Source organism: Sciurus vulgaris (genome assembly GCF_902686455.1).
Source record: "Sciurus vulgaris genome assembly, chromosome: 9".
Taxonomy (NCBI): Eukaryota; Metazoa; Chordata; class Mammalia; order Rodentia; family Sciuridae; genus Sciurus; species Sciurus vulgaris.
The window spans coordinates 3,996,592-4,008,855 of NC_136469.1; the positions used below are offsets into that span (position 1 = coordinate 3,996,592).

Sequence of the window (12,264 nt, forward strand, 5' to 3'; positions counted from 1 at the left end):
TTTGGGTCCTCTTGGTGAACCTATTACAAAATCAAGTTCGGGCTTGACCCCAGAGGATGCATTGTGCAGAGGTTTAGACCCAGCAAAGCATCCAGGCTCACCCTGAGAATGCCCTTGGCACATACGGGGCTTGGAACCTAACTGGTCTGAGATGATATGGCCCCAAGAACCAGGAGCTTTGAGAGCAGGCGGCATAGGGAGGAAAATGCCCTGGAATAATTTGCTCCGTGTTACGTGCCAGCACTGTTTAGCAGAGAAGTCACCTCGGGTGCCCAGGACAGCAAATGTCCTTGCTAGTGCAAAGTAGTTATTTTTGGTGACATATACTGTTTTTACTTTTGAAAAAGCTAATTCTCTTAATCATGAAAAGTGATTTTTGTTTTCCTAATAATTTCTTACTCTTAACTTCTATCCTTGATTGTGGTATTTTGTTAGCATGGAACTACTGACGGTCCTGAGTGCCCTACTGCTTTCTTGGAAAGACTGTGTTTTGAAATGAAAAAAGGATTTCGGGAGACCATGCTGCAGCTTGTTTTATCACCCCTGAATGTGTTTGTCAGTGACAACTATCAGGTAATGTGGAAGTGAAACGTGGCAGACTTAGAGATGTACTTTTAGCATTTAGGGGGTTAAAACAGTGTGTTAGCTTCTATGCATAGAATTTGTGGCTCTTTTAGTTAAAGATTTATAACTGCAAGAAGGAGTTTTCATGTATGTGGGTATATGTGTGTGTGTATACATATACGTATATAAATAATATACATATATATATATGAGTTGTTTCAAGAGTATCAATTTTCTTTTTCTTCTTTTTCATTGCTTCCATGTATGTGACCCCAATCATATTTTATCTCGTTTTTAGAAATGGAAAAAATATTTTCTAACTCTCTATTATAGAAGGGAAAAATATCTGTACTAACCAGTACCATAAACATTTACAGCATATGTAGCTATGTGGTCAATAATTTATTCTTATTCATCTAATATAAGACATTTTTTATATTCCTTCATCATACTTAAGAACCTCTTTTGGGAGAGAACCAGTGATATTAATCAAATGGAGAATTTATTATATTTCTGGATAGATTATTGCTTTTTTTTATTATTTTTTAAATGCCAAATGGCTTCTCTTGGTACCTACTACTGATTTTACAGATCTTCCCTACCTTTGTTCATATTGCGTGATTTAGAAAATGGTTTTTTTCTGTCTCTCTTTTGAAAAATTTGTTCTTTTTAGTTATACATGACAGTAAGATGTATTTTGACATATCATATATACATGAAGTATAGCTTTGCATTCTTGTGATTGTACATTATGTGGAGTCAACTGGTCATGTATTCATATATGAACATAGGAAAATTATGTGTGTTTCCCATTCCCATCCCTTCTCCCATTCCCCCACCTACTCCCTGACCTATGCAGTAAACATCCACCCCATCCTCAGTTGTGATTCAGTATCTGCACATCACAGAGAACATTAGGCCTTCAGTATTTTGGAATTGGCTGATTTCACTTAGCAACATTGCTAAGGAACCAAATTCCATCTATCAGCAAATGCCATAATTTTATTATTATTTATGACTGAATAATGTTCCGTTGTTTATATGTACCACATTTTCTTCATCCTTTCATCTCCTTGGTTTGGTTCCATAGCTTAGCTATTGTGAATTGAGCTGCTATGAAGATTGATGTGACTGTGTTACGCTGGTATGCTGATTTTAAGTCCTTTAGGTATATGCTGAGGAATGGGATAACTGGGTCAAATGGTGTTTCCATTACAAGTTTTCTGAGGAATCTGTATACTGTTTTCCAGAGTGGTTTTTCCAGTTTGCAGTTCTACGAGTAATGTGTGAGTGAACCTTTCCCCCCACATCCTCACCAACTGTTATTATTACTTGTATTTTTGATAATTGCCATTCTGACTGGAGTGAGATGGAATACAAATAGGAAAAGAAGAACTCAGACTTTCCCTATTTTCTGGCAACATGATTCTATATTCAGAAGCCCCAAAAAAACTCCACCAGAAAACTTCTAGAACTCATAAATGAATTCAGCAAAGTAGCAGGATATAAAATTAACACCTATAAAGCATTTGCATTCTTATATATCAGTGATAAATCAACTGAAAGAGAAATTAAGAAAACTATTCCATTTGTAACAGCCTCAAAGAAGATAAAATATTTGTAAATCAGTCTAACGAAAGAGATGAAAGAGTCTACAATAAAAAACTACAGAAGAAAGAAATTGAGGAAGACCTTAGAAGGTAGAAAGATCTCCCATGTTTTTGGATAGGCAGAATTAATATCATAAAAATGGCCATACTATCAAAAACATTATACAGATTTAATGCAATTCCTCTTAAGGTTCCAGTGACTTTCTTCATAGAAATAGGAAAGCAGTCATAAAATTCATTTGGAAAAATAAGAGGCCCAGAATAGCCAAAGCAATCCTTAGCAAGAGAAGTGAAGCAGGAGGCATCACAGTACCAGACCTTAAATTATACTACAGAGCTATAGTACCAAAAACAACATGGTATCTGCACCGAAACAGACTTGAAGACCAATGTTACAGAATAGATGATGGGATTTTAATACAAGCCAAAGTAAAATTATAAATGGGAAGGTGAATCTGTCACCCAGAAATCATCAATAGGTGATTGTTAATTGTGGATTATACATGGTAATGAGCATTTTATTTGAAACAGCATATTTCTTTTTACTCTTTGCCATAGCTGTGTTTTTCTTTATATAATTTTAATTTACCTTTCCATATTTACATGTGGTACACAGCTGAGATTGTAATCTAAAAAAATCAACACATGATATGTGTTGGAAATTGTTGTTTTTTGTTGTGTCATGGAATGGGCATTTCCTTCTTTGATTTTTGAGTACTTACAAATTCAGAGAAAGTTGGGAAGAGAGCACAGCGACACTTCACATAGAGCCTTTGCCCTGTGCTCCTCATGGAGTGAGAGGCTTATGCGATCACAGCGCAGCACCAAACAAGGGCGTTGGCACTGATTCAGCCTTTCAGCCTGTGTCCGAGGTTCTGGGTTGTTGCACCACATGCGGAGAATTGTGCAGCCACCACTGATGTGAACTGCTCTATCTTTACAATACCAAACTTGCAAAACCCTTTGTTTTAGCCATAAAAGCACCTCTTGTCCTCCTCTGCAATTAGTGATTCGTAAGAGTTGAGTTTTATTCAAGGAGACACGTGTATGGAGAGCATGCACACCTCCTTTTCTCAGTCTGTTGAGGAAGTTATTAAAGGGAAACGGAATCTCTATGGGCAAGTTCTGAGCATCTTCCTCGAGTGTCAGTTTGATTGTTAGTACCCAGTCATGCTTCACTTTTATTTTAACCACTGTACTTTCAAAAAAGGCCTTCCTGGATATTAAAAAACACTTTTGGAGTTCATTATGAAGGGCAGCATGGACTTGGCTGTGGAGATATATTGAACTTACAGAGAGATGGAGCTAGCTATAAAGTGTCATTTCTGTGGGGACTAGAGGAGAGGGTCCTGTTCATGGGATGCAGATAGGAAGTACTGGTGACGTTTTGTCTCCTAGATGGTTAGCAAGTCATAATTCATCCCCAGAACAAGGTACCATGTATGTCCCTTTAGAATTTGCTTGTCTGCATACCTTGCTCACATTTTATGGTGCAGTTGACATGAGTCTCCTAAGAAAATTTTCTTTATTTGTCTGTAATAATCTTTCATGGTAGAGGCTTCACACTGTGGCCACCCCAAGGTTCAGTCCTGGGCCATTCACCTGATGCTGCTTATTCCTGGTAGCGTTAGTCTTTACTTAAGGCTTCAAAGTGAAAGATCTAAGGAACTTAGATCTTAGGAAACAGCACACTGTTTACTTCATGGTCATCTTACAATGTATGTCAGTTTCCTGGGGCTGCCATACATTGGGTAGCTTAAAACAGCAGACATTTTTGTTTGTCACAGTCCTGGAGGCTCCTGGTCCTGAAGTGGTGAGAGTCCATGCTCTCTCTGAAGATGTAGGGAAGAGGCTCTCTTGCTTCTGGTGGTGATAGGCAAACTTGAGCATCCTTGGTTTGCAGATGCCTCACTGCTGCCTCTGTCTTTTATGGCATTCTCTCCATGTGTCGGTGTATCCCAGTTTCTCTCTTCTGATATGGACAGTGGTCATATTAGGGCACATTCTCCTTCATTTTAACTTGATTTGTATCTATAAAACTGTGTTTCCACATATTATCACATTCAGTGGTGAACCTTTTGCAGGGTCACAGTTCAACCCACAAAATAATGCAAAGCTTAATAAAATTTAGAATATAATCCTTATTGGTATATTGGGTTAGATAGGCTATACCTTAGTACAAGCCAATGTCTGCATGTGCAATTTTTGATCCCCCTTCAAAAAAAAAAATCCATGAATAACTTTAATTAGTAGAGAAGCTTATTGACCATCTTGCTCATCTATTTCAGATATAAAGTTAGGGAACTGATGCCTAGAGAAGTTAGGTGGTTTTATATAAGGTCACACAGTTTGGGGTGAATACAACATTAAAAAATGTGTCAAAAGAGCTTCTAGAACTTTAATGTGGTCACAATTTGAAATTTCCTTTTAAAACCCTCCTACTAATTAGATTCAGCCCTTCTCCTTTAAGAAATTGGTTTCAAAGAATGCATTTCCACAAATGTGTTGGAAGCAAGGAACACTATAACCCTAACCCTAACCCTAACCCTAACCCTGTGCGATGACCTCCACACACAGAAGAGGCGAACCATGGTTAAATTAGGTTGAGAAACACCTGTGAACTGTCTCAGTGTAGAGTGGTATCTGAAGAACCTGAGAGTGCTTGTTGTGAAGAAATCTGACTCCTCAGTCAGAGCATCTCTTTTTGGTATCATTAGGTGAGATACTTGGTGAATAAGACAGAAATGGTCCTCACCTAATGGTCCTGGTAGAGACTATAAATATGGAGGAAATTAAAATAAATAATTTCTAGTGTAAAAGAGCTGAAAGGAGATACAGACTCTGCTTTGGAAGCATGTAATCGTTTGGAGGCAAGAATGTGGTCAAACTTGCATTTTTGAAAGGCCTCTGTGGTTGTTGGCAGAGCATCGAGACTCAAAAGTGAATGCTGGGAGGCTTGCAGAAGCCCTGGCAAGAGGTGGTGATATTTGGACCGTGATCATAGCAGTGCACGTGGAATAATGTCAGTGTGTTTCTTGGGACGTACAAACTGTGAGGTAGATTCAATAGAAATTGCTCATCAGTGAGGAGGGCATTTCCTAACTCACTTGATTCAGTGTTCTTAAGCGTGTTCTGTGGAACTCATATTCCATGGAATGGCTTGTTGTTGCACATATTCTTTCTCTGACTATGTCTTAAGAAATTTTCTCTCAAATAAAGAGCGAGTGTACAGTTATTCTCTGCAAGATAAAGTTATCCTTTTATTTACATAGTCCTCACAATCTTCGTGGACCTTGGTCTTCTACCCCTCTGTTCTTCATGTTATGGTCAGTTGGTCTTTATTCTGTCCTGTTACCCTCTTAGTATTTTAATTCCATGATTCCTGGCCTTCCTGCAAAACATTGGCCTCTGACATTCCTTGTTAGTGCCCTAGTTTGTTTTCCTGCAGGTGGTTGCCAGTCAGACATCTGTATTCTTTTTAGGACATAGCTGTCATATTTTTGTAATTGGGCTTTCAGAGGTACCGTCACTGAAGAAGCTTACCTCTGACAATCTTTACGAGTCCAAGGTCGTGTTAAGAACTCTCCAGGGGGATAAAGCAGCTGTAACCTATGATGTGATTTTGTTGTACTTCTTACCATTTTCTTACTGTTTTCAGCAGCGACCCCCAGTGGATGAAGTGCTCCGGGAAGGTCACCTCAATTTGTCAGGTCTGCAGCTGAGAGCTCATGCCATGTTCTCGGCAGAAGGGCTTCCTTTAGGAAGCGATTCCCTGGAATATGCGTGGCTGATTGATGTGCAGGCTGGAAGCCTTACAGCTAAGGTCACGGCACCACAGGTATGCATGTCCTCACAGCACTGTGCTAACACACTTTCTTCTTCCTCCTTCCCAGCGCACCAGGAATGGCTTTGTGCCAGTTTAGATGATCATTGCATTTCCACTGAGGACACTCTGTTGGAATGTTTGGTGGAATGTCCTTCTTGCCATTCAGAATTTTCTTAGCAGTAGATGAGTCAGAGGCAAAGTTTACTTTCTGAGCTATGTATAATTGATACGTATTATGTAGTTCCAGAAGATACAAGAACTTGAGACTTTCTTTGGGAAAAACTCAGGATGAGAATGGTTCTAGAAACCAGGTTAATATATTCTTCAAATTATATTAGTTGACCCTCCACAATTAGAATAATCTTTTGTTTTCCCTAGTATATTGAATAATATTCTAAGGCCTATGCTTTCTAGTGTATTTCTGAAGTAAGATTTGAAACTCACCCTTGTGTTGCTGAGGATTCTTGTCATGTCCCAAAGCAAGATCGTATAATCTATGCATATGACTAGTGATAATGGATATTAGTTTTTTAAAAAATGGATTCACAAATAAATTTGGATGTTAGTAATAAGTGTGATCTCTTTGGATAAGTCCATCCCCAACACAATCTGATTGACACTTAGGAGGTTCAGAGGCCTTAAGGATTATTTAGTTCTAGAAATAGACAATCAAAATTTAGTTGAAGAGCCATGTACTGCCCTGATTTTACCTATTGAGACATATATTCATGATAATATGAATGCTTGGCATTTTAAGACTGAAATGTGGTATAAATGTTTATATTCTACTTTGGTAAAAAGTTACAGAATAGGTGTGAAACGTCGAGTTAGGTGGTAGCAGCAGGGAAGTAAACTTAAGAATCCAGGTACCTTGGATGCCTCCAAGAAGCTGCAAGAGGGCAGAAACATTGATCTTCCAGAAATAGTATGAGAATGAATACAGTCAAAAGGGGTATTTTGGAGTTGGATAACATTTCAGCATAATGTTAGGATACACAATGAGATGTAAACAAATGGGTGAAAAGAAATGCATAATGTACAGAAATGAATGGCAGGGAACTTCACTGGCTTTGTAACTGTCTTCTTACTACTCCCCATTTCTTGTCCCTAAGTATTCAAGTACAGACTTGTGCATAACAAAGGAACTTGTTCCTAAGTAGAGGATAAAGCCATGTTGACCCCACAGCACTGGACGGTTTTATTCTGAGGACTGCTAGAGTTCCTGTTTATAAATTATCATTATAAGATAGCCCTTCTTTTCTGCACTGCTGTCTTGGTATCACTGTTTATTGCACGCCTCATGAACCCGTAGACACTTTAATGTCCTATCATCTTTGTACATTTTAAAACTGAAAATCATATTTTCTAATAGTTGAAATTATGTACTGCTTTGAGGGGATGATGTAATATATACCATTTCCTCAGTATGTTTATTTTAACAGCTTGGATTGGCTATAAAACCAAAGTACTTTTTAATTTAAACTCTAGATTTGAAGAATTGATATTTGCTTACTTAAGCTTTTACTTACTTATACAAATGTGCTTTAGTCTTTGAAAATACCGAGCTTTCCAGAATTGTAGCTCAGTATGATAACTAAATTGTCAAAAAATTTACATCAAAGTTTAGTTACTATGAAACAGAATTTTAGATACTTTCCTATAAATTGTAAATTCAAAAAATTTACATCAAAGTTTAGTTATTATGAAACAGAATTTTAGGTACTTTCATATGCAAGGGATTCCAGTTAGGTACATAAGGTAGAAGGTGTGACTTTGAAGAAAATTGTTTGTTTTAGAAGTTACTGAAGAGGTACTTTTCAATTGAAATGAAGTTCATTTTGGTGATGTATTTTGCCATTCACAAATGAAGAGGAACACAGGCTTCTGAGTGATGTGAGGTAGAGAAACCTCAGGTTAACAGGGAGGTTATCGCGTAGCAGCTGTAAGGCAGCCTTTGGGCTCTTTGAAGCCAGCTGATTGATGTTCTTCATAGCCTGCCAAGTGCCGAGCCTTGTTTAGGCCTAACAGTGTTGTCTCCGTGTCCCTGGTTGTATTAGCTGGCGTGTCTCTTGGAGTGGGGACAGACGTTTGTTTTTCATGTGGTGTGCCGGGAATATGAACTGGAAAGACCAAAATCAGTAATCGTGTGTCAGCATGGGATTGACCGTCGGTTCTGTGAGTCCAAGGTATGTCAATGAATGTTAGCAGTATTATAAACATGTATGACTTGTTTAAAATGGAAGATTAGGATTCAGCTTTAACTCAAATGTGTATAACTGTGAAGTAAATGGTATAGTTCAGCTTTTTTTCAGTTATAAGTTCTTAGTTATTGTATCTAAAATATGAGGTAATTATTAAAACATATATTTGCACATACATATTTTTATTATTAAAAATTTTTATCAAAGTGTATTATACTCTTTTTGAAATATGGCTGTAAACGTTGAAGATTTAGAAATTGAAGCAGCAGGATGAATTCCTTATGTGACTTGATTTGCAGACCATTCTGGAACATGCCTACTCTCTTATAATGCAGTTTGAAATGTTGGGCATTTGCCATATCCTGACTCCAGATCTTATGCTCTTTTCAAGACATGGAGCTGCCTTGATGTACATATCATTACGGTGCCTTCTCAGGGGTGTAAAAAGCAGACAGTGATCCCTAGAACATGCACAGTGGCACTGAAATGTGTAAAGTTTTGTGCAGTAAATACTCTCTGAATTTGGAATAGGGGCTTGTTTCCAAAATTCTAGAAATTATGAAAGTTTGAAAAATGTAAAAGAAAACCATTATTAACAGTTTAGTTTTTCTTTCTTATTTGGGTCTTTTTTTTTTTTTTTTCTTTTGACATAGAAGATATATGCCATTATATTACTGTGAATTAAAGTAATTCATTGTGCTTTTGTGTCCAAAAAAGTCTGAAACCAGTACTTTTTACATGCTGATAGTAAAGGAAACAGCTCTTTAAGTTTTGATGAAGTGTTTTTCCTCGTATGAACACATTGCCAGGCCCTCAGGAACTGATCCCTTACTCACACGTCAGGCAGTTAGTTCTTAATGTGTAACTCACACCTACCTTTAGTACACCCCCGCCTCCCCTCCGTGCATGTGCCTTTAACTCAAAACTTTTATGTAGCATTAAGTTTTTTTTTAAAGTCAGGTATTTTTAGGTATAATTTTACAGTAAAATCACCCTTTTGAGGTTGTATGGTTTGGGTTTTTGGACAAATGCTCTACATGTGAATAACGGTCATTTCTGTCGCCTTCAAAAATTCATTTGTGTCTTTCTGCAACCAGCCCCTTCCCCACACAGCTACTCACGTGCTGTCACTTCAGATTTGTTCATTGGCTTTGCCTTTGCCTGGTGCAGATAGATCAGGTTAGAGTCTCAGCTGTCCTGAAGGCCCGACTGCATCCTGGGCCGTACCCTTAGTGAGAATGTTGACATGTTGGTGGGCCAGATTCCCTCAGGCTGCCATTTCCTCAGGTTCATTGAAGTAGGTGATGTGCAGACTTTCTTCCAGCCTAGACATTACCAAATATGCATTTTAGGAACAAAAACAGTTAAATTGTGTGGATTGTCCGGAGTATCATCAGAATATTTACAGTTGATATGTCTGTAGATCTGTGTGAAAACAGACATGTGTACAGCGTGGGGGTGTCCTCATAAGGAAATCTCATACCTCTAAATTCTCAAACGATTCTTATAAACTTGTGACTTTATCAGCTTTCTTTGACCATTCTTTTTGAGTTTTGGTGACAATTTGTGTATATTAAGTCAAGTAGATTTACTACTTGGCACTTGCGATGAAAATGTTAGTTACATATGACTAGCATTCTAATTGGGGACATTTTGATTGCCTGTGATTTTATTTGTCATTATAAAAGAAAGAAATTTAACTGAGTGATTTTCCCCCCCTTGAGATACTGGGGAATTAACTCAGGGACACTTTACAACTGAATTATATCCCCTTCCCCTCCCCCCCTTTAAAATTCTTTTTAACTTTGAGACAGGATTTTCCTAAGTTGCTTAGGGTCTTGCTGAGGTTACTGAGACTGGTCTTAAACTTGGGATCCTCCTGCTGAGGCAGGAGGAGGCATGCAACACCTTGCCCAGCTAACCTGATTTAAAAAAATACATATAACTAGAATTTCGTTTGTTTAAATAAGGAGATTTAGTGAAGTATCAAAATCATGTGTTGATTGTGATGGATTAATTATGCAATCCTTTTTCATTTTAGTTGAGCTGTATTCCTGGGCCTTGCCCAACTTCAGATGATTTGAAATACACTATGACTCGTCTAGCAGTAGATGGGGCTGACATTTATATTGTAGAGCATGGTTGTGCTACAAATATAAAGGTAAATGTTTGTCTTTTTCTTGGCCTGTGTAATTATTTTTTCTTTTACTAGACCAAACCTTTATGTCTTGAAATACAACACACTTTATAGCTTATCATCTCAGAGACGACCACATAATTTTAGAAGATTATCTTCCTAATTTTGCTCATTCATTTTGTCTTCTACTATTACAGTTTAAAGTACTTTTACCACTTTTTAATTCTCACTAAATTATTGTGACATTGCTTGAGAAAGTGTGTATGCCAGTGTTGTAAACAGGTAGTGCCGTAAGATTTTGCTGAGTATATGTAGGTTTTGGATGTTCCTGTTTCCTGCCCTGCTCCAGGGATGTTTGCACCTCTGCACTTTGGGTGGCTGTTGCGCCCGGGCCATGCTGAGTGGCTTGTGGTCCCCACCCTCACCGCCCAGAGACTTGACGCTGGTTTCCCTGGTGCTTGTGCCCCTCTGCCTTTCTCCTCTCTCTGCCACTGCAGCTCTGCTTCTCTTCTGTTCATGAATTTGCATTTTCTGTTTCCCTCCTTTCTTTTTCCTTTCTAGTTTTTTTCCTTTTTCTTATCCTTTTCTTTTTCCTTTCTTTTGTTCTTCTAAATAAATATCTTTCACTCCGCTTGAATGATTACCTGTCTGTAGATGATGCTAACTTACTTAAAAATACAGAGGTTCTAGTTTTGTTTCATTTGCTTCATTCGACTTTAGATGGGTGCAATTCGGGTTGCAAACTGTAATCTCCACAATCCATCCGTCGGGGAAGGGATAAGTGCTGCAATTCAGGATGTTCAAGTGAGACAGTACATTGAACAAGTAAACAGCTGCAGAGTTGGACTTCAGCCTGCAGTGCTGCGGAGGGCCTACTGGCTTGAAGCTGGGTCAGCCAATTTAGGACTTATTACTGTTGATATTGCATTGGCCGCTGATCATCATTCTAAACACGAGGCACAGAGACATTTTCTAGAAGTTCATGATGCCAGAACTAAGAGGTGAGTGAAAATTTTAAGAATGGTAGCAGTGTTGCGTTCAGATAAAGAGTACTAGAAAATTATAGAGAAAATTTTGTTAGGAATGGAATAAGGGCATTTGGAATAAAGACTCAGTGTGAGCACACTGCTGTGCCTTAGTGAATTTATAAGGACTTGATGTTGAGTAAATGTGTCATAATGTCTCATCTCTGGTGATGGTGTGGTTCCTGGAAATAGCATTACCTGCTGATGTTTTTACAGTCCTTACTGTTTATGTCAGCACTGACTCAAGTTCAGACTCAAATAACATTCTGTACAGCACTGCCCTCGCCCTCACCCTGATGCTGTACTTCCAACTTCATTGTTCCCGGAAACCGTCATGCCGTCATCATGAACTATACAAAACTCCTCTGTGGGCCTCCCAAACAGCACTGGAGAGTGCGAGCACCTAGACTCGTGTCCATCAGTTCTCAAGAAAACTCTTATCTGCCTTTTCAAAACGTTGGCAGAGCCTCCTATTTAGTCTCCTCCTTTTAAAACAGTATGACTCCTCCATCCCCATCTCTCCCATTATGTAGTTGATACATGCTTATTTTAAAATGTGGAAGACTCTTAAGAAACAAAGTAAAATGTGATCATAACCCTACCTCAAAGAATTTAGTGGTATATCTTTCCAGTATTTTAGGTGTAGTTTTCTTACATCATATCACCCTGTATTTTCTTCTTTAAACTGTGTATACTAAACTTACATACTAAGCACCTGCCAATGTGCTTGAACATTTTTTATAAAGTCCCTTTTAAGCACCATCAGAAAGATACAGCATGTTTTACTTAGCCTTTGACATTGTATAAAGTGTTTAGACTATTTCTAAAATTCCTGCTAAAAATGATAGTGAGAGGCACACTTGCATATAAAACCTTTTCCCACGCTTTCTGGCAATTTCCT

General features: G+C 38.2%; 1 protein-coding gene across 12 annotated transcripts in view; it reads left to right on the forward strand.

Moving 5' to 3' along the window:
* The window catches only part of BLTP1 (bridge-like lipid transfer protein family member 1), a 191,708-nt gene that overhangs the window by 68,881 nt on the left and 110,563 nt on the right, over positions 1-12,264 (forward strand). For 11 of the 12 annotated variants that reach the window (XM_079153382.1, XM_079153390.1, XM_079153387.1 and 8 more), the window contains 5 exons: positions 436-573; positions 5,833-6,012; positions 8,058-8,186; positions 10,243-10,362; positions 11,059-11,339. In XM_079153382.1, the coding sequence (XP_079009508.1) occupies positions 436-573; positions 5,833-6,012; positions 8,058-8,186; positions 10,243-10,362; positions 11,059-11,339 (848 nt within the window). The remainder of the gene's footprint in view (positions 1-435; positions 574-5,832; positions 6,013-8,057; positions 8,187-10,242; positions 10,363-11,058; positions 11,340-12,264) is intronic. The other variant, XM_079153388.1, reaches the window with a different exon arrangement.